This window comes from Macrotis lagotis, chromosome 2, assembly GCF_037893015.1.
Source record: "Macrotis lagotis isolate mMagLag1 chromosome 2, bilby.v1.9.chrom.fasta, whole genome shotgun sequence".
Taxonomy (NCBI): Eukaryota; Metazoa; Chordata; class Mammalia; order Peramelemorphia; family Peramelidae; genus Macrotis; species Macrotis lagotis.
In genome coordinates this window covers 115,015,987-115,043,562 of record NC_133659.1, presented here as the reverse complement: position 1 = coordinate 115,043,562, position 27,576 = coordinate 115,015,987, and the positions used below count along the sequence as shown (strand labels likewise).

Genomic DNA, 27,576 nt, shown 5'->3' with positions numbered 1-27,576 from the left:
CAGAATTTGTTCATTTGAGGACTAGAACATACCAATTTAAAAACTGCTCATGGGTTTGCTCACCTTTATAAAGACAAAAATCTAATCTGGTACTAATTTGATACAATTGTCTCTCCAATAAAAAGCTCCTAAAGCTATCTTTTATTTCATGATAAAACAAGTGCTATAACTAAAACTGTCATGAAATAATTACCTTTGATAGCTCACCTTATTGCAAGAACACAATTAATGTATTTCTCGCTTTCATTTTTCACACTTCCTTATCAGCAAGACATTAGCATACCCTCTAATAGACAAGATTACTGCATCTTCGCCCTATGGTAACATATAGAATGACTACTAAATAAAAAAAAAGCAGACAACCTGTCCCTCCAGGGCTAGCTTCATCTGTTCTTTAATTACAATACCACAATGAGACTAGAAACCACTCTTTTATAAAAGTAAAAGGGGGAGGATAATGGAACTGGATCTTTCAGTTAACTATCTACAGGACCCAAGATGGCCTACTCTCTACTTAGATAACACCACTGCAAGGATTTGGAGGAGGAGAAATAAAAAAGAATGAGAAATAATGCACATCAATAATGAAAAAGGGAGGGGGATGTCTTTAAAACAGATGTAGAAAGTATCACAAGGAAACCTTGAGCATACACAACCTTGAGCTTATACAACAAAGGGTAACAGAGAGGATGAGATACTTTCTTCCTTTGATAGCTCACCTATCTATTTCTATTTCTTGTATGAGCTTATAAATTTAGTTTAAATTTTTAAAACAAGAATTACATGTGGTTCCAAAAATAATCACAACACTAATTCCTAAATAGAGAAAGATCGTTTCAGTAATGTAATATTTGTTTGTACTGCTGGATTGGTTACTTCATAAATTTCCCAAAAAGCTCAATAAAAATCAAAAAAGGCTTGAAGAAAAAACCCACGTAATAATGCAGACCATGGAGTTACAACACTAGTTCATTTTATGTAATTTGTTGGAAGGAGCTTATAAGGGGCCTCAACTGAGTACTATGGGGAAATCACACATGTCCATGCATAACAGTAAAGAACAAGTCAGTACACAAAAGGAGAGAGAGAGAGAGAGAGAGAGAGAGAGAGAGAGAGAGAGAGAAAATCAGAAAGAAGGTACAAGTTGCATTTGGCAGAAAGACAGCTTTTCTCAACCCAGGTACCAACGAGTAATATTACACCCATAACAATTGTGTCTTTCAAATATACTCAGAACTTGGTTGATAAGAATAACCTCTTCCTGGCAGTGTTACAGAGGCTGGCAATACTATCCTGCTGCAGAAGTGAAATGGTTTTCAACAAATTCCTCATATGAAGCATTTGTTTCTGTTTATCTGGGACAGCATTTTCTTCATCTAAAAGCACATGTTCAAGATCAAATGTTGCTTGTGTTTAAGGTGAGAAATTTGGTCCTTCTTGAATACTTTTATATCTACTATCGATATTTCCTCTATCCTAATAAGATTATGGGTCTGTTTGACAGGAATTTCCTTTTCAAAAAGTTCTAGTCCCATAAATTAAGACACCTATTGGGTAAATTTTGACTTTATTAGTTCTCCCTTCTGAGAACTGATTTTCTCTTTTGACATAGGAAGATCAACAAGATTTCAAATCCTATTGCCCAGTAGCTCCAAAAGCAAAGTATATGGAGAGGTAGTTGTTAGTCCATTACAAGGAGCAGCATCAGGAGCATCAGCATGAGCAGACTGTGTAGAGGCACTTGTCTCATGTTATGCCATGAAACCAATCTGTTCTTGGCTATCATATGCTCATAAAAGCTATTTCAGGGATGAGGAATGAGGCATGGAGTAGAATGACTGTACATGGTCATTTTACAACACTTATGTATGTTATCAATACCCATATCATTCATTTTCAGTAGGGACACAAAGTGCCACAGCAGAGATATTTAGGATTTGCAGTGAAATGATTAAACTCCCTTTTAAGATCCTACTGATGCTGTGTCTATGTTGAAGAGCCTTCAACATGCTACACTCTGAGGAGTCATTTGGGTGCACTGCTTCAGGGACTGACAGGGAGAATTCATAAAATTTGCTGAAACTGAGCCCACCTCACCCTTACCAAAATCTTCTCACCCCACTCCCAGCAAAGCAAATGAAATCTCTGAGGAAGGTCTAGTTCTTCAAACTTCTAGGACAATGTCCTAAAAGAGAGAATGACAATGGGAGAGAGAGAGAGAGAGAGAGAGAGAGAGAGAGAGAGAGAGAGAGAGAGAGAGAGAGAGAGAGGCAGACAGAGAACAGAGAACAGAGACAGAGAGTGTGTTGGGGGAGGGGGTCACAAGAAGGAAAGTGTCAGAAAATTCCACATTTCTTTTTAAAAACTTAGCAGATTCTAATTTAAACCTCATTTGAAAGATTATCTCAATACTTAATTTAGATGTACACAGATATATGCATATATCCTTATCCTCCTTAAGATATCTAAACTATCTAGTTTTAAGTATTATAAACCAATCAGCTTGGTAACCCAGGGAGGTAAGAGAAAGACTGGAAGAGATAGGAAACATATAAAGCTAAGTTGATAAATAAATGCAGTTTAGCTCTAAGAAAATAATTTTAAAATTTCCTTAAAAGTGAACATTAATAAATGTTTCAGTATGCTAATTTTTTTAATTAAAAGATATTTCTGCAGTAAAAGCTCTTTCATATGCACTACTGATTCTTCATCAAACGTTAAGTTCTCAACTTAACACCAGTATAGCCGGTGGCAGCCTGAAGGTTTACCATCTGCTGCCACCCAAAGTCACTGTGGCCACCTTCAGAACATATGCATCAAAGCCCTGAGATAAGAGACTGAAGGAATACTGCCGAAGTCAGCATAAGGGGAATCACAAACCCAGAGGCAGACAACAGGCAAAGTACCAGAAAAAAGAACATGGTGAACCATCAGTCACCCTACCACACACACAACCCAAGGTCACAGGAGACACCAATGGCTAAACAGAGAGACAAGCAAAATAATAACTCTTACGGCACTAAGATCAATCTGACCACCTTACCAACTTGAACTGTATATTGAAATTTTTTTCTTAAAAGATTATCTAGTACCATTTAAATTTCCTGCATTTTCATATGGAATAGGTACAGTGAGCACTACAAGGGAAATAAAGTTATTTTAATTCAGTAGCTTTTATCATCAATCAAGGAGATATACATATATATATATATATATATATATATATATACATATGTATTATAATGCTTCCTAATACAATGAAGTCTAAGTAGTCACTTTGATTTCTCAAAAATTTGCTTTAAATGTCTAGTTTTTCTAAAGTATATACTTATAACTAATAATTAAACATTACATAAATAAAATTTTATTTGCTAGAAGACATTAAGAAATCTACTAAATAAAAATCCTTAAATCCAAAGTTCCAGGTACTGAAAAAAAAATCCAGCATTTCTCTTTTGAAGATTAAACTGAACTAATTTTATTTGGTATTAAGTTCAAAATAAAAATAAGTTTTTAAATGTTTAAAAGAAAATATTTATCTTAACACTACAAATAAAAGGAAAATTGTGATTCAAAACATCAGACACCCAAAAAACATTAAGAACATGATTATTTTCCATATGACTATTCTACTATATTTTGTTCAAAATAAATTCACCTAAATAACAACTTCCTTTTTATTTTTTAGGTTTTGGTTTTTTTTGTTTTTTTGTTTTTTTGCCAGGCAAATGGGGCTGAGTGGCTTGCCCAAGGCCACACAGCTAGGTAATTATCAAGCATCTGAGGCCAGATTTGAACCTAGGCACTCCTGACTCCAGGGCCAGTGCTCTATCCACTGCACCACCTAGCTGCCCCTTATAATAATGTCTTAAGGTCATTTATGGCTTTCAATTTTTTGTGTGTATTAATTCCAGGGAGCAAAAGCAGAAAATCTTTTTTTCTATAAATGTCAATATTCAAATTGCAAATCTATTGAATTCATAGTAATTTTGAGTGGAAAATATTTTAAAATCTCTTCAAGTCTTCCACAGAGAACTGGTAGAAATACCAAATACCAAATACCAAATACCAAAAAGAACTATTATAACAAAATCCATTTGTCCTATTCTCCATCTAAATTTAGTTTAACCATAACTTAATGGATAATTAGATATGTTTTTTGTAACCTGCTACAAAGCACAATGTGGATAAATATCCCATGAAGTCATGAATGTGACTTTATTCACAAAATATATGGATCTGTTAAGTCAAATAAAGCACCTACTATGTGGTAAGCACTTTATTAAACACTAGGATAAAAAGAAGAGCAAATATAACCCTTGCTCAAAAGGAATTTACAGTCTAATGAATGAAATAACATGAAACCAGTCATGCTCACATAAGAAAATATCAAGGAAAAAAGGTAATCATCAGCATTAAAAGATGGAGAAAGATAAGAACTGGAAAAAAATATCTTGATTTAGCAATTAAGAAAAGATTAGTATTTTTGGAGAGAGTGATTTTGGTTGAAGGATGAGGTCTGAAGTCAGAATGCAAATAGTTAAAACAGTAAAAGGAAAGGAAGTAGATACTTATAGTAGACAGCCTTCTCAAGTTTAGCCATAAAAGGGAGAATAAATTTAGGACAATAGCTAGTTGGGATGTAAGGATCAAATGAGGTTTTTCTCAATGGAGGTAAAACTCAACCTTTTGGGATTATGGTTAAAATATCTTTAAGAAAAAATGTCTTGATTCTGACTTTTTAAATGGCACTTTCAAGGGTGATTTTCCTAAAGGGTGAGTCTAACCATGTCTTTCCCCAACTCCACAAATTTCAATAGCTGCCATTGTATCTAAAATAAGCTACTTTATTTGGATTTTTAAAATGCTTTCCAACAGGTCCCAAACAACTTTTCAAACCTTAATAGATACCACTTCCCTTTCTCCTCTCCAGGATACAGTCAAACTGTATGTCACACACTAAACACCAAGTTGCCTTTATACTGGCTGTCCTCCATATCTGAAATACTCTCATCTCATTTCCATATACTCTTAGAATTCTTTGTTTCTTTCTGAATGATGCAAAAGTGACAACTTCTAAACCAGTCAAGTGACTAGTATTACACCAAAATAACCTTGGTTGTTTTTTTGGTGTATGCTTATTTTTTCACATGTTGTCTCACCAATTGAAGGAAAGCACCCTGATATTTGGCAGAAACTGTTTCATTATTGTCCTCGTATCCCCTCATGCAAGCACAGTAACTGGCCCACAATGGCTGCTTAATAAATACTTGTTGAATGACTGATATTATTATCTTTAATCTCTAACAAAAACAACAAATAATATTAACAAAACAATGGAGTCTTCCACAAAATACCTTGAATCCTATCACTAGGAAAGAAATCATATTTAAGGAGACTAGGGCAAACTAGCAAATAATCTAGAAATCAATTCTATTCATATTCAATAGTCAATCATTCCTACTTGGATCTGCAAGTCTCAGTGAGTCACATACAAACACAATGGATCCTTCGAAGTTATTAGAAGAAAAGAAAAAAAGAGGGAAATGGTAATCTTCATTAATCCAATAATCAGTCAATAAATACTTATTTAAAACCTACTCTGTGCCATGTAATCATTCATCAGATTCCAGGATAGATTTTAAACTGGAAGTGCTCTTGGATGCATCTTCTCCCTCTTATAGGTGACAAAACAAAGACCCGGAGAATGACAAGATTCACCTGGGTCTCCCAGGGGAGAAGTGTCAGAACTGACACTCAAACTCAGGTCCTCTGACTTCACATTCAGTGTTTTTCAACCACAACATAATGTTCTAATGTGATTTGATGCTTTTATATATAAGAAGGCAGAAATAATTTTTATGGTCTTTATCATTCTCTCCTTTCTACCCAAATACTACAGACAGGTAAACATGATGTCAATTCTCAGCAAAAATCTAGATTTGGGAGATAAAACTAAAACCAACTATGTCCACATTTAGGAAATTGATGATAACTAGAAAAAAAAGTTCCCTAAGAACAAGCAACCAAACTATCCTCATTTCCTTTTGTGAACCCCTCTCATCATCTCATACCTGAACTGCAATTAGAGTTCAAGTTGGTCTTCTTGCCTCAAGTCTATTTTTTTTGGTTTTTTTTTGTTTTTTGGGTGTTTTTTAGTTTTTGCAAGGCAATGGGGTTAAGTGGCTTGCCCAAGGCCACACAGCTAGGTAATTATTAAGTGTCTGAGGCCAGATTTGAACTCAGGTACTCCTGACTCCAGGGCCGGTGCTTTATCTGCTGCACTACCTAGCCACCCCTCTATATCTACTTTAGACCATCATCCAGCTATTGGTGATCTTACTAAAACACAAATCCAAGCATTTCAATGCACCCCTCTTCAATAAGTGCCAGTGGCTCCTATTGCCTCCAGGACCAAATAGAAAACCCTCTGTTTTGCTTTTTAAGACTAGACCCTGAGGGGTGGCTAGGTGGCACAGTGAATAGAGCACCAGCCCTGGAGTCAGGAGTACCTGAGTTCAAATCTGGCCTCAGACACTTAATAATTACCTAGCTGTGTAGCCTTGGGAAAGCCACCTAATGCCATCTGCCTTGCAAACAACCTAAAAAAAAAAAACTAACAAAACTAGAACCTGGCCCCCTCCTACGTTTCCAGGCTTCTTAAACTTTATTCCCTCTCCATAAACTCTATGCTCCAGTGACACTGATATTCCTCCTCCATGTTTCTCAAACTTTGAAGTTTTTTCACGGGCTATCCCCCATGCACTGAATTCTCTACTTTTTTCATCTCAACTTCCTGAATTCCATAGTTTCCTGCAAGTCCCTGCTAAAATCTGTCTTTTACAAGAAATCTTTCAAGGTTCTCCTTTACATTAGTGCCTATCCTCTGAAATTATCCCTAACCCATCCTGAACATATCCTGATGTACATAAAAGTCTGCAAGTCATCTGGTCCTAAGGGTAAGAGCTGTTTTTTCTTCCAACCTTAACTAGGAGCCTGGCATGTAACAGATACTTAATAAATGCTTATTGACCTGACTTGAATGCTCTAACACATATGAAGACTAGCAAAGCATATAAGCAAAGGATCTAGTGATGTCCTTATGGGAAAAAAATGTAGAAATGCCAGCTAGATGTCAATTATTTGATGACTCACTGGAAGACATAAGCCAAAAGTATTGCACAACATTAAGCTAGAGGGAAATTTCTATTGGCTCGTCTAAAAGCCCTATTTCTTCTAAAATCTAAGGATAAAGATATAATGCCCACAAGTTAAAGCCATAGGATCACAATATATAGGAGTTATAAAGGACCTATTCCCTCATCTCACACATAAGTGAAGATCAGCTAAGTTAGCTGATATGCCCAAGATAACACAGGCAATAAGTAGCACACACTAGCTTACACGTTAAATGAAGGAAAAAAAAGGGGGGGAATCACCTGAATTTTAGATATGTAGTTTCTACCCTATCTACAAGCAAAGGACTGTGCTAGGTACTAGGAATAAAAAGATGAAAACAAACATGCTCAAGAAAAGACAGAAATTAATGCAAATAAATGTAGCATTAAGAAAATTTGAGGGGAGAGAAAGAGCAACAAGAAATGCAAATAAGGAATAAGGAAAAGTGAAGGTTTGACTAAGGAGGTGGCATCTGAATTGAGGCTGGTTGGGAACAAGGATTCTAAATAAGAAATAAGGTAACACATATATATTCCAGGCATGGAGAATTGTTTGCAGGATGATACAGAGGTAAGAGATATATTGTGGATTTCAGGGAAGAGTTAGTAGTCCAATTTGACTAAAACATAGACTGTGCAAAGGAGTATAGTATGAAATAATGCTGAAAAGGTAAGTGGGAGTCAGATTGCAAAGGACCTTGAATGTCAGGCTAAGAAGTAATATTTTCAATCAGTTTTTGAAAGGGGGTATGACATTGTCACAAATATGCCTGAGGAAAGCTATTTTAACAGCTCTGTGAAGAAGAGACTGGAAAGGGGAGAGAATGGAAGTAGAGACAACACAAAGAAGGCTATCATGGAGATGAGAGATTACAAGGACTTAAACAAGACTGATACTTATAGAAGGTTTCTTCCTCCTCTTTTATCAAACCTAGTATCTGGGCAAGAGATAGAAATGCTATCCATTCACTCCCTATCATGGTCAGCCACTTTCAAAGCTTTCTGGCCATACCCCTGTTGAAGTGGATACTAAAGAGGAGGTACTTCTGAATTAATGCAATAAAAATTTGTATTATTCTCTACTCCCCCATCCCCTAGAAAAATAATGAAGACATTTTATTTCTATTATAAAAAATGAATTTAAAATCTCTGGGATTCATTTCATCTAAGGGTCAATGATCATGATTCATTACTCAACCATGTTTTTTTATTAAGAAGGGAGGTTAACAATGAGTAATAAATGTGTACATAGATATATGTATAATATATATATGTGTGTGTATATACATATATATATATATGTATATATATATATATATATATGTGTGTGTGTGTATGTGTGTGTATGTGTATGTATGAGAAAGAAAGAAGACTTTCTGCTTTATATATATTTTTTCAATCCTGGACCTATACATTTATTACTCCATGAAACCTGCATCCAAAGGGCATAAAGTGCCTTTGTAAGGAGACTGGATATAAATATGCAGAAAACAACTGGAAATAGAATTACTGAAGTGTCAGGAAAAATAACCACTTACATAGCTCTTCTTATGTCCAAATGCTTTAGAAGCAGGATCTCTATGCCTTAGTTATTCTCCATTTTGTTCAACTGTCTTTGTGAAGTAACTTGTGCAAGGCCACAAATTATGTTAAACCAAGGTTAGAATTCTGGAGTTCTGGGCTTATGAGCCCAAGTTCAGTCCATTCAATCACATAATATTTATTCTATTCCTTTAATAGGGATAGGGTGTTAATGTAACACCACGTTAGATTTAGATGAAAAAAATTCAATTAAATATAGTCTCACAGTTAGTTTTAGAAAATTTCATCTCCATTTGAAGGCAATCAATTAGTATTTATCAGGTACTTTCTATGGGACCCTAGCTAAACAGAGTAACTCAGTACTCAAGTTCCACTGACTTCAAATACTTCACTGTTCTTTAATGCCTTCTCAAAATGATGCTTGGGGATAATTAGGTGATACAATAAATAATATGCTTGGTCTGGAGACCTGAGTTCAAATCAGATCTCTCAGATATTTATCAGCTGTGTGACCCTAGACAAGTAAATTCACTGTTTGCCTCAATAAGTTGGAGAAAAAAATAGCAAAACTAATCCAGTAGTTTTTCCAAGAAAACCACAAAAAGTCAGACACAACTGAAACAACTGAATAACAACATAATGATGCTAAAAGGGCCTTCAGTTGAATCCTCAAGTTAGCATATTCAATGAAGAAAAAATTAATCTAGTCCAGGTATAAGAGAGAGACTTGAATACAGCAGAAACGTAATGGAGGAGATTTAAATGTTTTATTTCAAAGAATGATTTACAAGGTTCCTTTGCATATACAAATTATTATACTTAAATCTTGAAATTGCTTAAAATTTGAAAATTCTATTAATAGGGACTAGTAGAATACTTACAATATGAATCCCATCAATAACTTTAAGGAAAAGCACAGTGTATGATCAAATGAAAGAAATTCAAAAATAAGATTCTCACTTCGAAACTGGCAGTTTCACCCATGGCAGCAAAACACCCTGCCAATACTTCATAGGCATCCACTGTATGAGGAAGTGCAAGTATGTGACAGTTCAATGTCCATAATGTCCTAATGTTAAAATGAACTTATATCCTTCAGGCACAGTCTATTTAGGGTAGGATAGATATGATATTCAAAAGAGTTAAAATGAATATAGTGTTTCCATCTTTTCTAAAAGTCAATCACCAAGTATCGAGAAAAAACCTGCTCAGTGTTTAACACTATTTTTAGACACTATAGAGAAAACAAATCTAAAATATGGTAAATGATTTCAAGGAAGTGAGAATTTAGCTAGGGAGACAAAACTAGAACATAGGAAGAAGCTGCAGACTAATTAAATGATACCTGACTTTCCCCTCTTATTTCAACAATTCTAAGATGAAACCTTCCAAGATGCCCATCATTTTCACTTAAGCAACCAGTCTCTCCTAATCAATAAGAATCAAATTTGGGGAAAAAAATGGCCTCATTGCTTTAGATTTTATTATTAAAATAAGCCAATTAATAATTAACTGCTTTCTTTTTGTCATAGCAAGAGAATTATAGCAACCTGGTTCACTTAAGTTCTCTATCATTTCTGTATCATGCCTTTTCCAGATTTCTTAAGTATTTTGAAACCTGATCAAGTTTCCTCTTTCTATCTAAATGGTATATTCCAATAACAATATCACTTTTGCTTACAATGATCTTCACACAGATATTTTCTATTGTGCTTCCTTTATTATAGTTATGAGTTTCCTCATGAATATATCTTCCTAATATACAATGCTATTATGGCTTCCAGTTTCTGTTTTTCCTCTCCTTCTAGTCAGTCCAATCATAGATCTCATCTCATCAAGAGCAAATTATACCATTTTGCTTCTTTAAATTAAGATATCTCATTCATCTTGTCTTTTACTTGTAACTGGTACATTTGTATACAGCCATTTGAAGTTATGTGAAATAATGCAGTAAGTGTTAGACTTAAAATTATAAAAATATTTTAATCCCATCTCAGATGATTACTAATTGTGTGAACATGGGCAAACTGCTTAACTCTCACTGCCTTAGTTTCTTTATTAGTTAAATGGGGATAATACTTGTAGTACTAAACAAATGTTATTATAACTGCCTATTTCCTTGAATTTTTCTCCAGAGAATTTGTGTTTCTATTACTTTTCTTCCTACTTATTACCTACTCTCTGTGTTAGCTACCTTAGTAAATATATAGAGAGTATTCTTCCTTTCCCTCTTCACGTTAGTCCAAAACCCTTTTGCTTAGATTTGCAAAACACCAGGCAAATTTTTATCACCTCTTATGCACATTCCATTCTTCATCTAGAATCCATCATTTTGTTCCTCAATTGGCAAATGATCAAAGGATATGAACAGATATTTTTCAAATGAATAAATTAAAGCTATACACACATATATATAAAATCATATGAAAAAAAGCTCCAAATCATTACTGATTAGAGAAACACAAATTAAAACAACTATGAGGTATCACTACACCTATCAGATAAGCTAAGATTGCAAAAAGGTAAAACAATCAATGTTGGAGAGGTTGTGGGAGGATTGGAAAACTAATGTATTGCTGGTGGAGTAGTGAACTGATTCAACCATTCTGGAGAGTAACATGGAATTATACCCAAGGAACAATAAAACTGCTCATACCCTTAGACTTAACAATTCCAATACTAGCCTTTATGCAGAAGAAATCATAAAAAAATAGGAAAAGTCTCACATGTTCCAAAATATGCATAGCAGTTCTTTTTGGAGTGTAAAGAATTGAAAATTGAGAAGATACCCATCAACTGGGGAATTGCTGAACAAGTTATGGTATATGGATGTTATGGAATACTATTGTTTCATAAGAAACCATAAATGGTTGCACTCTAGAGAAGCATAGAATGAACTACAGGACCTGATACTGAGTGAAGGGAATAGAACCAAGAGAGCAATGTACTCATTAACAGTGAGTTGATAAACCTTGATGGATGCAACTCCTCTCAGCAGCTCAGAAAGCTAGGACTACCCTAGGAGACAAGCTATGGGCAATGTTATTCCCATCCAAAGGAAGAAAAACAAAACAAAACGAAAAACACTTCAGAATCTGAATAAACACTATATTTACTTTTTTAAATACTTCTCTCATGTATTTCTTTTCTATCTCATAGTTTTCTTCATATGAAAAAGACTAATCTATAAAAATGCTAAATGTACAATATTCACCTGACTGATGGGAGGGGGGATGAGAAGGGAGGATGGAAGGAAATTATGTAATTTAAAAATATATATATGCATAGAGAAGAATATTGAAAAACTTTTATAACATGTAATTGGAAAAAATAAAATATCAATTGAGAAAGTAAAAGAAATGATGAGTTTTAGAGAAAGAAAAAATGAACCTGCAGAATGAGACCTCAGAAAAAAGAACCCATCAATCTCAAATTTTAAGCCATAATCAAGACACATCCAGAATCCATTTGTAGACAGCATCTTCTTAATCAGCTGTTCACTTCTCAGTCTGTCTGTCTGCCTGTCTCTGTATCCATCTATCTGTCTCTGTCTCTGTCTCTGTCTCTGTCTGTCTGTCTGTCTGTCTGTCTCTCTCTCTCTCTCTCTCTCTCTCTCTCTCTCTCTCTCTCTCTCTCTCTCTCTCTCTCTCTCTCTCTCTCTCTCTCTCTCTCTCTCTCTCTCTCTCTCTCTCTCTGTCTCTCTCTCTCTCTCTCTCTCTCTCTCTCTCTCTCTCTCTCTCTCTCTCTCTCTCTCTCTCTCTCTCTCTCTCTCTCCCCCCCCCCCATGAAGCCCTTGTTTTCAATCAGCAGCAATGCTGAAAAAATGACACCTAAAATATTCATTTCTTGCCAAAGACATCATCTTAATTGTGCGGCAGTAATTATAACTCATAATGAGAAAGGGGGAAAGCAGGACATATATTCAGATAAGGTTTGTGGAGGAATTCAACTTTGAGCCAAGCCTTAAAGAACAAGGAAGGGAGGATGTGTGGGAGGTAGGAAAAATGGCACTAAGGGAGTGGGAGATGGTGGGAGGAAACAGCATTTGCAAATGTACTGGGTAGAAATAATGTGTGCAGAGACAGTGAAGAAAGATGCATGACTAAAGCACACATTTGTGTGTTTAGTTAGGAAAGGGGGAAATAAAGTGGGATAAGTAAGATGAGACCAAACTAAACAAGGCCTTAAAAGAAAAAGAGATTACATGGATAGAGAAAATGGTGGGTTTAGGTGAGAATGGAGACATTGGTAATATTTGACTCACAATAGAAGAGTTGATTCAGGATATCAAAATTCTAATGCAACCCTTGCTAGCTAACTTTAAGGGATTCAACTGACTGAGATTAAAATAGGCATAATTACTGTCTAAACACCAAAAGTGACTGTAAAACTCCCAACTAGGACCCAAATCAGAATAAACTGTTTAACAAAACAAATGAAAATACAATACAGCATAGATAATATTAATTTGTCATTTTGTGACACTACTAATGCAAGGGAAAATTATTTAAATTATTTTTTAAAAACAAAACAATGAGCTCTTTGAAATAAAGATGCTATATAAATGCAACGTATTACTATTGCTATGATAAAGTATTCTGGAAGAGTAAAACACACGTAGAAGCATGTTTAATGTTATATATACATATATGTGTAGAGATATACCATAGATATACAATACATATTAAAAATAAGGTATCAAACATTACAGAAATGGAATAAAGTATCAAGGCAGTGAAGTTTATAAACTTGTAACTTAACCTTAATGGAACATTAATGTTTCATGGAACATTACTTAAAATTGTAAATGTGTCTATAAAATACAAACACATGTTCTTCATTTTCCACTCATTCTTTAAAATTAAATTATTTAGTTTCCAATTAATTTTTAGATTATCTTTCAATGACCCTTTTTTTTTTTTAGGTTTTTGCAAGGCAAATGTGGTTAGGTGGCTTGCCCAAGGCCACATAGCTAGGTAATTATTAAGTGTCTGAGACCGGATTTGAACCCAGGTACTCCTAACTCCAAGGCCGGTGCTTTATCCACTACGCCACCTAGCCGCCCCTCAATGACCCTTTATTACACATGATTTTTATTACATCATGATCTAAAAATAATACATTTAATATTTCTGCCTTTCTGCATTTGTGAGGTTTTTATGCCCTAGTTCATGGCCAGTTTTTGTGTAGATGCCATGTACTGTAGAGAAGGTATGTTTTTTCTATCCCCATTCCATTTTCTCCAAAGTTTTAATATTTCTAACTTTTCTAACATTCTATTCACCTCCTTAACTTTCTTCTTGCTTATTTTATAGTGAGATTTATCTAATTCCAAGAGAGGAAGCTTGAGGTCCCCTACCAGTAGAACTTCACTGTCTATGTCTTCCTATAGCTCATTTAACTTCTCTAAGAATCTGGATGCTATAACTCTTGGTACATACATATTGAATATTGAAATTACATCATTTTCTAGATGAATTGAGATAATGATTGCTACCCCTGATTTTTTTCACTTCAGTTGAAGTGGAATATATTCTGCTCCAGTGTTTTTTACCTTTATGCTATGTGTATCTCTCTGTTTCAAATATGTTTCTTGTAAACAATATATTGTAGGATTCTGGTTTTTAATCTACCCTGCTATCTGCTTCTGTTTTATGGGCAAGTTCATTACATTCATATTCAGTTATAATAACTCTTTATAACACTCCATGTTATCTCCTCTCCATTTCACTTTTCTTTCTCCTTTTACCCGACCCCCGCCTTACCAATGTTTTGCTTCTGAATACCACCTCCTTCAATCTGCCCCACTTCTATTAGTCCCATTCCTTCTCTTTACCCTTTCCCCCTCTCCCTTCTATCAATCCCTAATGCCTGAAGGGTAGGATAATATTCTAAAACCACCTGCATGTGTATATATATATATATGTTATTCCCCCGAACCAAATCCAATGAGAAGATTCAAGCAATTCTTACCTCCTCCCTTCTTTCTCTCTACTGTAATAGGGTCTTTGCACCTCTTCATATAATGTAATTTACCCTATTCTGCTTCCTCCTAACTTATTACAACCCATTTTTTAAAATGTCATAATTTTTTAAAAACCATCCCCATCAAAATCAACTTAAATTCATACCTTCAGCCTAAGTATACTCTGTAACAGAGTTTATAATTCTCAAGAGTTATGAGAATCTTCCTTCCATGTAGGAATATAACCAGTTTATTCTTATTGAATAGCAGTCTTTTTCTTTTCCCCCTTTAGTCTCCTATTTAAAAATCAAATTTTCTGTTCAGCTTTGGTCTTTACATCAGAAAAGTTTGAAACTCACCTATTTCATTAAACGTTCATCTTTTCCCCTGAAAGAATAATATGCCCAATTTTGCTAGGTAGTTTATTCTTGGCTGTAATCCAAGTTCCTCTGTCCTCCAGAATATCCTATTCCAAGCCCTTCTATCCTTTAATTTTGCTGCTTCCAGGTCCTGTGTTATCCTTACTGTGCCTCCTTAGTATGTCAATTGTTTATTTGTGGTTGTCTATAGGATTTTCTCTTTAGTCTGAAATTTTGGAATTTGGCTAGAATATTCCTTTGCATTTTCATTTTGGGAACTCTATCAGATGACACTTTCAATGACTATTTTGCCCTCTGGTTTTAGAATATCAAGGCAATTTTCCTTGATGATTTCTTGAAAGATGCTGTCCAGGCTCTTTTTTTTTAAATTATGGCTTTCAAGTAGTCAAATCTTAAATTATCTCTCCTGCATCTATTTTTCCAGGTCAAATGTTTTTCCAGTGGAGTATTTAACATTTTCTTCTATTTTTTTTCAATTTTTTTAAAATTTTTGATGGCTCATGGAGTCACTAGCTTCCATTTTTCCCCACCATATTCTTCAGAGGAATATTTTCTTCAGTTAGTTTTAGCATTTCCTTTTCCATTTAATCCAATTTATTTTTAATTTGTCCAGTTGTATTTTTTAGGGGATATGTTATCTTCTGTCAAAATTTGTACTCTTTTTTTACAAGACTTTGAATTATTCTTGCATCTCTTTTCCCAATTTGATTTTTAAAATCCTTTTTGGAGCTCTTCCAAGATGTCTTTTTTTGGGCTGGAGACCAATTTATATCCTCCTCCACAGCTTCAAATGTAGTACTTTTTCTACCATCCTCTTTTGAGATGATGTTGTGCCCATCCTTATCTCTAAGGCAATTTTCTACAGACCCTGCTTTTCACGGACCTTCCTTACTCATTTTAAATTTTATTACTGGGCACTATCCCAAGGTTCTTGAGTTTGGGTAGGAACCTGCTAGCAGACCTTCGGTGTTGAGAACCTAGAGACTTGCTCACTAACCTGGCGCTATCAGCAGTGTTGGGAACTCCAGGTGACTCATGGGGCCAACTGTGTTAGGGGCACCAGTGGCTTGCTCTCTGGACTGTATGCATTGGGAATGCCAGCTGCCCATTCCCTGGGTCATCTGTTTTGGGAATAAAGCCTGGAGTTTGCTCTCTGAGACATCTAAACCAGAATGCCAGTAGTTTGCTCACTGGGGTTAGTTAGGTCTTCTGGGTTGAAAATGCTAGGGACTTGCCTTCTGAGCAGGCCAGCCGGTCCAGCCAGTCCCACTGACTAAATGGGGGTCCAAGGCATCTGCATTGGAGTTCTCTAGCTGGCCTGCTGTGCCATTGACCAGTCTGCATTCCAAGTGCCTCTGCTAGAGAACTTTCTCACAACTGAGCATCTTCATTTGGTCCCTACCTCCCCCTGCCACCCATATGCTGGTTTTCCATTCCTGTCATGGGTATACTTGCATTTTTCCCAGACAGATACTGGAAGGTGCTCTACTCTGTTCTTTTGAGGGTTCTGTCGTTTCCAAAACTATTTGGAGGTTTGATTAATGTTGTTTCTGAGGGAAAGCTGGGAGAGCTTAAAAAAGTTCCTGGCTTTTCTCCACTATCTTGGCCCTTTCCCCTATCCTTCATTTTCTTTTTTTTTTTAGGTTTTTATTTTTTGTAAGGCAAATGGGGTTAAGTGGCTTGCCCAAAGCCACACAGCTAGGTAATTATTAAGTGTCTGAGACCGGATTTGAACCCAGGTATCCACTGTGCCACCTAGCCGCCCCATCCTTCATTTTCAAAAGGAATTTTGTTTGTGTGTGTGTGTGTGTGTGTGTGTGTGTGTGTGTGTGTGTGTGTGTGTGTACCCCTTTGAAATGGCACTACTGGTTTTATTTGTTAGTATGATTATTAAAAACTAAATAAAATAAAATTTTTTCAGCAACCTGCATAAAAAACACTGTACCTGTTTCAATGAATAACCATAAATCTATCACATAGTTGCTGTGCCATGACTCAAAAAAAAAAAAAAAAAAAAAGGACTTCTGCTCTAGCAGTATAGTCAACTTCATATTTCAAGGTTAGGTACCACATAAATGGTGACTTCTGCCTAAATAGTTTCACCAAGATATAGTAAAGGTAAATTCTTTTAGTATTTTTAGAGGCCCTAGCAACAAATGACCAGATCTTTCAAATATTGGGTTTTATCTATTTATTAATACAGATAATGGAAAATCCTTAATAGGGCAAATCAGTAAGTCAGTTGAGTGAATTCCTTATACTAGGCCCTAGTCAATAAAAGGGTTTAAGCATTGGTGAGATTTTCCCATGGTACAAATTAAATATTTAAATGTTATAATTATGAGAGGCAGCAAGGCATACTAGATAAAGAACATGGCTATGAAACCACTCGATCCAAGTCTCCCTTTTGTGTATTCAAGTAATAAAATTATCTTGGTTAACCAGAAAAATACAAAATACTGAAATGACACATCTTTAAATGCAGCTGTAAAAATAAAAGCAATAAAAACTGGACATATTAATATGGCTTTAACACTATCATGACAGAAAATCACTCAGAAAATTAATATCTATTCTGACACAACCAACAACAATCAGAAAGATGTCAAGGATACTGGTAAATTTCTTCTGAGGGAGGGAGGGAAGGAGGGAGAGAGGGAGGGAAGGAAGGAAGGAAGGAAGGAAGGGAAGGAAGGAAGGAAGGAAGGAAGGAAGGAAGGAAGGAAGGAAGGAAGGAAGGAAGGAAGGAAGGAAGGAAGGAAGGAAGGAAGGATGGATGGATGTGCCTCCTGCCTCCAGGCACAGTGATCCACCCATCATATTTTACAGTTGCCTCTCAGCGCTCCAGGCATGGGGAAAGTCAGGACAAATACACAAAGTGAGGCTACAGTCTTTTGGTGAGTGCAGCTGGATCAGAGGAATAGGAAAGGAGCAGCACAAAACAAGAGACATGTTTTAAATAACACATTGAATATTTTATTTTGATCCTGGAGCTTATAGGACCCAGCTAAAGTAGAAAAGTAACCTAGTTGGAACTTCATTTTAGAACAATCACTTCAGCGGCTGAATGGAGGATACACTGGAACAGGGAGAAACTGGAAGAAGGAAGACCAATCAGAAATTTCCTGCATAGTCTAGTTGAGAGGTAAATAAAATCTGTCCTGGGGCAGGTGGATGGCTGTATAAGTAGAAGGAAGGGATATAGAATAGAGATAGTGTCATTCATTAAGAGGCTTCTAATAAGCATCTACTTTGTGCTAAGATGTTGCAAATGTAAAAACAATAAGATCTGATAACAAATTGGATATGTATATGACTATTTTGTTCCTAGAGCCCCTCCAGGGCAGTACTCTCATCCAGTTACTCTGGGTTGAATAATCACAGAATGTCTGAATTAGATAGGACTTCCAGACATCACATGACAATATATTTATAATGCATCAAAAATAATGTGTATCATAATACATGCTTCCCTCATGAAGTTCATGCATGTTGTATATGTTTATATGTAAGACCTCTTATAGACATGATCTCATACAAAAGGATACTGCACATGTATAATAATACTTGATTTTCCCTATATATATATATATATGTACTTATATATCATCTATATTTATATTCTATGTGTAAATCATATATTGTCTCATATGAGATAATTTATGTATGTGTATACACACACACTCACTCCTGTGTATAAAAGTTTATGGACATGTATTTGTGACCATATGATAAAATATCTAAAAAATATGTATATCAAAATATTTTAAAAATCTGAAAAATTTAAATATTAAAACATGATATACTATATGCATAGTATCTTATGTCTCCACATATTCTACTTGTGTACATATATTCTCTCAAGTGATAGCATATAAATATAACCTCAAACAAGAAAATATATAATATATATTTATACATAACCAGTTCTCACTTAATGGACTGTTCCATACCCCTCTCTTCCCCTCACTACAGTGTCTGGAGCCCCTGAAGCTGAAGTGAATTCAGTGTGCAGAGCAGAGGACCCTTGGGGCACAGGGCTTCATCACACAGTTGCTTCTGCTACTACTGGGGAACTGGGTTGGAGCCCAGGTCATCGGGTCCTGATTGCTTAGGAGCTGAATTTCTGCAATTACATAATGCCAATTTACATAAAGTAAAAACTGTCTGTATACTGAAGGAGGGGAGAATGAGGACCTCATATCAAAGAACATATAAAATATATGAGATACACATATAATATAGGTAATATGTAATAATATCGTATGTCTCAAATATTCTATACATTCTTTCATGTGAAGCCATATGTACAATAATATAGCCTAACATGTATATAAATATACATATAACAATATTTAACATAATATTTTATGACACACAGGTATAATATATATGATGCCTTGAGCATAGGTGGTCTTACATAAGAATATACTCCATCATAGACAAGCAGACATATATGTATACACAAATATTTTTATATATGGCCTCACATGAGAATGGAAATGGCAATTATAAGAAACTTAAGGGAATATGAACCATCTCAAGAACTATTTTTGTGTCTTTACAGGAATCAGTTAAAAACACATGATGTTAATAGAATAGCAACTTACAAATACCATATATTTATCTTTTTAGTCAATATCCATTAAACATCTCCTACATGCTGTAAACTTTATAATAACTACAGATTAAATAAAACATTCTTTTCCCTCAAGGAATTTCAAATACAGAAGGTACAGTGATAGGTGATAAAGAACTACAGACAGTTAAGGATATGAGTAAAGTTTATGCCATTCAATATTTTTGAGGATTTTTTAGATATGACAAAATATAATAAATCCAATTTAACCCAGAATGTAACAATATAAAGAATATTATCAAAGTTTGTACTATTCTGATTACAGTAAATTTCATTTTCAGACTGCATCCCACCACATTAAACATCTCTAAAAATGACCATTTAATCTTCATCTGTTAGAAACTCATAATCTGAATAATATCCTTAAAGGTACTATATTAAGTCCAGCATTGCATAGGGTGCACATGTAAACAAAAGGTTTGGTATAGCTGATAGAATTGAAAGTGAAGTGATTTTGATGAATTAATGTCAAGTCATTTGAAAAAGTAAATGACTGGCAATTCAAATTCAAGTTGAATCTTCCTGTTTTGTTTTACTATATATGACAATGCTCATTTTAGTTGGAGTTGAGTTCAAAATAATTTGTTTTAATCTAAAAATAAATAATAACTTATTCTATATTTATGAAGATGACAACATCTACTTATCATTGCTGGGACAAATATTTTGATCTGTTTTTTTCCCAGACAATTGATAACTATTTGCTGATCTTTTGAAAATCACAATAATAATAGCAAAAGACATTTTACATAGAGATTTTAGGGCCAGTAAAGTGCTTTACAAACATCTCATTTAGGGGGCAGCTAGGTGGAGCAGTGGATAGAGCACCAGCCTGGAGTCAGGAGGACCTGAGTACAAATCCAGTCTCAGACTAATAAATACCTCACTGTGTGACCATGGACAAATCACTTAACTCTAACTACCTTATATCCAGGACCATTTCCAGTCATCCTGATCCCTATGTGGCCACTGGACCCAAATGGCTCCAAAGGAAAAAAATGAGTCTGATAACTTAGCACAGCACCCTGTCACTCAAACTCATTTCACATGCATCTCATGTTCACCTCCCTGAGGTCTTCTTTGAGAACAAAGGACAAACAATAAGAATAACAAAAGCCATACATTCTAAAAGGAAACAATAAACCATAACTAGTTATAACTAGCTATGCCTCACTTTACAATTTAATATACATTTAATATACACAACACCACCATTCTATAGGAGATGGCAGGCATCAGTCCCATTTTACAGAAGAAAAAGCAGAGGGCTCATAGAATAACTTACCAATGATCACGCATCTATTGAATGACAGAGGCTAGTGTTATTTCCATTATAAAACAAGGCTCAAATGAATATATCTAAGCTGTTTAGTAAGCAAATACTTTTTTCCTTCTAATTCCAAAAACAGAGTGGGGAAATATTTACTATGGTAATGTTGGATGCCAAAATACTGAAATATTCCTGAAGAGTTTTTAAGAGCTTGATAATATCTCAGAAAGAAAAACTTCTCTCCACTTAGCTCTCCTCCTTTCCCTTTAAAAAGTAATGTGGTTATTTTCAAGAAGACCTGGGACCAGACTCTCACACCTTAGGAGTCATCCTGGATGGATTCCTCGTCATCTCACCCTCCACATCCAATCTGTTGCCAAAGTCTGTAGATTTCACTTGTACAATATCTCTCCAATATGCCCCCTTCTCTCTTTTGACACTGCCACCCCTCCAGGGCAGTACTCTCACCACCTCATGCCTGGACTATTGCAACCACCTGCTGGTTAGTCTTCCTGCCTCATGTCTTTCCCTCCTCTAATCCATCCTCATTCAGCTGCCAAAGTAATTCCCTTTATATACAGGTCTGATCATGTCACCCCTCCACACACACACACACACACACACACACACACACACACACACACACACATATTCAATAAACTGCAATAGCTCCCAAATACCTCCAGAATCAAATACATAATCTTCTATTTGGCATTCAAAGGCCTTCATAACCAAGCCTTATTCCTAACTTTCCAGTCTTCTTATACCTTAGCCACCCAACCCCCATTTACTCTTCAACTCAGTGACACCAGGCTCCTAGTCATTCCTCAAACAAGACACTCTATCTTTAGGCTCTGAGCATTTTCTGACTGTCCCTATAGTCTCTCTCTCCTTCATCTAAGTTTCCTGCTTCCTTCAAATTCAGCTGAAATCCCCTTTTCTAATGTCTTCCTTCTGTTGGTTATTTCGTAATTATTCTTTCTAAACTTTCTCTGTACATTTTTACTTGCATGTAGTTTCTCATCTCAAACTGTAAGCTCCTCAACAGAAGGGACTATCTTTTGTCTTTCTTTGTATACTCCAGGATACTTGGCAGGATACTTGGTACATCCTTCATTCATGCTTACTGAGTCTCTGGATCTAGTCCTGGTTCCATCCACTTTCTAGAATATGACTTTGTACAAGTCACTTAATTTCTGTGAGTTTGAGTATTATCATCTGTAAAACAGGGAAAATAAAAGCTGTCCAAACAAGTTCACAAAATGATGGGGAAGAGAGCCCCTTAAAAGGAGGATCTTTAAAAATATTCCACGTAAACTATTATTACTGCAGAACTACTCTCCTTTCATAAGGTATAACAATCACATAGAGAGAGGTGCTGTGAAGATCAAATCAGAGCACCTCTGTTCAAGACCCCTGAGAAATATCAAGCAACATTCGTGTATATAATATGAATATTTTGTCTAATAGAAGTAAGTTGGGATATCACATTTCTCCAGAAGTCATCATACCTGATGTACTCCAACCAGAATATGTTTTAAAATTTGGTCTTCAAGTTTTAGAAAACTGAGTATTTACTAATAATCTCAAGTCTCTCAGTTCAATGTTCTATTAAATAAAATAAACTGAAACAAATTACTTGTTAAGTCATTAAGTCCAGTAATGTTTTTCCTTTTCTGAAGGAAAACTGCTTTTTCTGAAGTCCATCACCCTATTGACTATTTTGTAAGTATTTTTGATGTTCTACAAATCTTCGGTGTCTGTATAATATCTTTAACCTGTTTTATCGTATCAGTGGCACTCATTAAGAGTGACTGACTGCCAGGGTATTTCATAATTTTTAGTTCACAGTGATAAATAAGCCTTCATGAAACAAACAGGCTCTATCCTCTGTATCTATATAACAGATTTTTTTTACTTAATGTGATTAAATAGCAGTTTAGTCAACTTCATAAAAAAGAATGGATTATTTATTAAGGATACTATTTTTTAATTACATTTAGAAAATGCCCCATGTGCTAAAAGTATATGCATTTGTAGTGTGAAAAAGCATTAATAGCAAAACCAAACTTGAATTTCCTAACAGATTTCTGGGGAATTTTCCATTCTAATTCACAAGTAAGATAAAACTATTTATGTCTCTTTGACTACCAAGCTGAGTATGTCTATTAATGAAGAACAGCACTGAATCACTATTCCCCTATTAGTCACCCCCAAAGCACAAAAATGAACTGGTAGGTCTTTTCCTAGCTATAATACCCAATACTTTTTCAAAAGGTCCTACTCTTCTGAATGCCACCAAACATGTACCTTCTCCTTTAGCTCAAATATATTTTGCATGACCTTACATGAATTGCTTAGATAAAAGCCTTTTTTCTTCTGCTTTTGTTATTTTAAAGTGCAGATGCATTTGAGTCATTTTCTCCTTTTGTTTCATATCCTTAAGATCCAAAGCTTCAAAGACAGAATGTCAGCATGCAGTCGATTTATGACTGAACTCTTGAAGAGACACTGAAGAATTACCTTGTCAATCACCCCAAGGACTCTGAAGGCCTTCAGTTCCTCGGCAGGGCTCCTTAGGTTCCAAGAGGGCCTTGAACTTAGTGATCCTGGAGGCTAATGGAAGATATCAAAGATTATACATCAATCAGGGTGGTACTTGAAGGAAGACTGCCTGCTGAAGCAAATGCCAGACTGAAGAAAACTAAATTTATCATAAATCAGAGAGGGAAGATGAAAGGAGAAGTTTCTGTTTGTCCTTAATGCAAAAAAAAAAAAGTTACAAGTAAATAAAGCAGGATAACATTGAAAACAAAATTTTTAAAAAAGAAAAATTAATGACTTGATATAGTTTTTAAAGCTATAATTCAATTCTGGAGTATACAGCTATAATGAAACTTTCTAATAAATGGATCAGGGGTTCAATATTCAATCACAGACTTGCATATACCCAAACATGACAACAGTAATTTGGAGGTAAAATGTAGACAACAATTCACTAATATAACTATTTGGGGAGGAAATTTAACATATGTCCTACTCCCTTGCTAAGTGGTGTCACAGTGCATAGACTGCTCAGGCTAAAATCAGCAAGAGTTCATGTTCCTGAGTCCAAATCTGACCTGAGACAAGTCATTTAACACTATATGCCTCAGTTTCTCCATCTGTAAAGTGAGCTGAAGAAGGAAATGGCAAACCTCTTTATAATCTTTGCCAAGAAAATCCCAAATGGGTTCACAAAGAGACAGACAAATGGCTGAATAACAACTCGGGAAGAGGGAAGAGAATATTTCATTATTAATTCTAATATTAAAATAATTAAGCTATAATGGATAACTTAGTAAACAAAACAATCTTAAGACTGTAACAAGAAAATCTGGTGGCTGCTCATCAAGAATATGCATAAACTGTTATCTTAAGAGGTCAGAAAATGAAATGTTCTAATTAATCAAACCTAAGGAAAGAAATTTCTTTTCTCAGGGCCTGAGCTTCCTCATAAATGGAATAAAGAGGGCATAGTAAAAGTAAAGGATAACAGATAATTGGCTTGCATATTGCTCCAGTATCCATGCAATTCTGAGATTTAAAAGGAAGTTTTTGTGGTTTTTAAAATTTTTGATAATTATTTCAAGATAGTTGGTAATCCTATGAATAATTTATAAACTTATAAATTTGCTTTTATGCAATTAAAATCATTATTCTGAGAAAAGATCCATAGTTTTCATTAGATTGCCAAACCACTGGAAGGAATGTCCCATGGTTTTTTTTGGTCTGTTTTTTGTTTTTGTTTTTTTTTAGGTTTTTGCAAGGCAAATGGGGTTAAGTGGCTTGCCCAAGGCCACACAGCTAGGTAATTATTAAGTATCTGAGACTGGATTTGAACCCAGGTACTCCTGACTCCAAGGCCGGTGCTTTATCCACTACGCCACCTAGCCGCCCAGGAATGTCCCATCTTAATGGAATTAGAGATCCACTGAAATACTGTCAATATGGAAACATTTGACTTCAAACACTTCAACAGGCATCTGTAGCAAAGGGGAAAACCTTCTACAGTATCAATCAAATCCATGCTTCATGAGTACCTATTAGGTACAAAGCCAGAAAGGACATAATAATTGTCCTCAAGAAGGGTAGCTATTTGAGAAGATAAGATGCAAAGTACAAATAACTGTTGGAGACAAGAAGTTCTAAGAAGTTAGAAAACTTAAAATGACTGTGGTATGCACTGATCTAGAAAAGCCTTGGGGAGGAGGTGGAGAAATTCAGTAGAATTGAGGAGACATTCAGCGATTCATCTTTATCATCTTTTTTCATATTTCACCTAAAGTAGAGAATGTACAATCTCCTTTCTTAATGTTTCTCAGAATGAAGTTAGAACTAGTAAAATTCAAAACTGCTTCTTTTTTTCCATCCTCTTCTCTAATAAAGCTGAAATAAGAGAAAAATCAGATAAAAAGGTACATTTATGAGTTGGGAAGGTCCTTCAGGTTTTAGATGATGCTTCAAGGTTTGCAAAGCACCTTACAAAAATATTCCTGTTTTCTCTCAGAACAGTCTGAGAGCCAGATGCTATTATTATCGCCATTTTTATAGATGAGGAAACTAAGACATTAAATAATAATAGCTACATGTGTGCATGTGAACAGATATAAACACATGTACATATAGACCTGTGTATATATAAATATATAGGAGACTCAACTCTAGGCCTGGAACTGTGCTAAGCATTTCACAAATATCTTATTTGATCCTCACAACTGGAAAGATGTTACTAACTATGTTGTCACCATTTAACAAATCAGACATGCTTGCTGACAAAGGTTTAGTGACCTGCCCAAGGTCACCCAGTTATGAAGTACCTGAGGCTGGATAGAAGCTCAGGCCTTCCTAATTGTAGGTCCAGCCCTCTATCCACTGTTCCAACTAGTTACCTCTAGACAGCTAGTGAGGTAGTAGGAGAGGACACCTTTCAGACAGAGGAAAACATGTAAAGCCACAAAGCAGTGTCCATACTGTGTGGGAAGAGCACAGACCACAAGCTCATTATTTTGGAGTTCTGCTAGTTGGAGAAAAGGATTCAGGTTGGGAAACATTGGGAGAAAAGGCTAGGGAAGGCCATATGATAGTCCAGGTCAGAAAATATAGACTTTATACTATAGGCATTAGACAACCACTGAAGGTTTTTGAGCAAGAAATAGAATAACAATGATGAAAAATTATTTAGAAAGCTGAATCTGAAACCAGAAGTAGTAATGCACATTTGTAATCCCCACTGATGGGGAGGCTAAAGCTGGGGGATCACCTGAGTTTGATTTTGACTTCAGAAACATCATTCCTCCCCCCAAAAAAAAGCTCATCAGCTGAAATCAAATTATCATAGAAGCTGATTCTGCTCTGAGACTCCACATCTCCTAAGCAGCTGGAGGGGTAGAGAGTGTCTCCCATTACAAAGAGTTCAGAATATGACTGGTAACATCCCTTCCTACTGATAGCTCCAAACAAATGACAAGACTAGGTTCTTTTGGGGGTATTGTCTTGCCTCCTTAGATTGTAAGGTCCTTGGTCTAGCACATAGTATACACACTTAATGCTTACTAGCTATAAACTTGAACTGGAGAGTTCTGAGCTCAAGTAAGGTTGAAGTCTATTAGGCATTCACACTAAGTCTGACCACCAGTATCTTATCAGGCAGTCAATAGGCTGAGTAAAAAAGAAAGAACCAATCCACAATGGATATGGAAACCCAAAATGTACATGTCAACCAGCAGTCACACTGGGGCTCTGAATGGCTGCTGTACTTCAGACTGAGCAAGATGGAAAGATTCAGGCTCAAAATTAAAAAAAAAAAAGATGAAAATTGAAATAGGATGGAAAATAGACTGAAGTTTGTCAGTCAAAAAACATTTATTAAGTTCCTACTTTGTTCACTTTATTTTTCTTGCTTTTTGGCAATATGAATAATATAGAAATGTTTCACATGGTTTCATACATACAATAAGCATCATATTGCTTGTCTTCTCAACAGATGGGGAAGGGAGAGAATTTAGAACTCAATTAAAAAAAGAAATGTTAAAAATAAACAAACTGGGGTGGCTAGGTTGCACAGTGAATAGAGCACCGGCCCTGAATTCAGGAGGACCTGAGTTCAAATCCAGGCTCAGACACTTAATAATTACCTAGTTGTGTGGCCTTGGGCAAGCCACAACCCCATTGCCTTGCAAAAAATGAATGAATGAATGAATGAATAAATGAGCCAATGAATGAATGAATGGAGACAGGGAAAAGAGGAAGGTAGTACCCACTATGTACCAGCTCTCATGAGAAACCAGAGCAGTGACAATGTACAGTATCTTCTGATCACATAGGGTTGGTATTTTTGTACTTTCAGGGGTACAAGTCAGAGAAATGAATAATTACAACAAAAGGAATATAAGAAATATCATTATAAAGAACTTTATGCTAGTTTGTTCATTATACATAGGGTTTATGTTGAATATAATTTTTTCAATTGGGATAAGGAATCATAGATTTGCTGAGATTTTAGAGAATTTTTAGGAAATTTATCTCAAATTTAACTCTCACATTTTTCAAGATGAGGAAGA

The 27,576-nt window shown here is 35.4% G+C and overlaps 1 protein-coding gene across 7 annotated transcripts in view; it reads right to left on the bottom strand.

Annotated features, from left to right (window-relative positions):
• Nucleotides 1-27,576, bottom strand: part of RPS6KC1 (ribosomal protein S6 kinase C1) — a 247,207-nt gene that overhangs the window by 90,363 nt on the left and 129,268 nt on the right. For 6 of the 7 annotated variants that reach the window (XM_074222641.1, XM_074222639.1, XM_074222646.1 and 3 more), the window contains one exon: nt 23,498-23,590. The exons of the other annotated variant lie outside the window; for it this stretch is intronic. In XM_074222641.1, the coding sequence (XP_074078742.1) occupies nt 23,498-23,590 (93 nt within the window). The remainder of the gene's footprint in view (nt 1-23,497; nt 23,591-27,576) is intronic. 7 annotated transcript variants of the gene reach the window in all.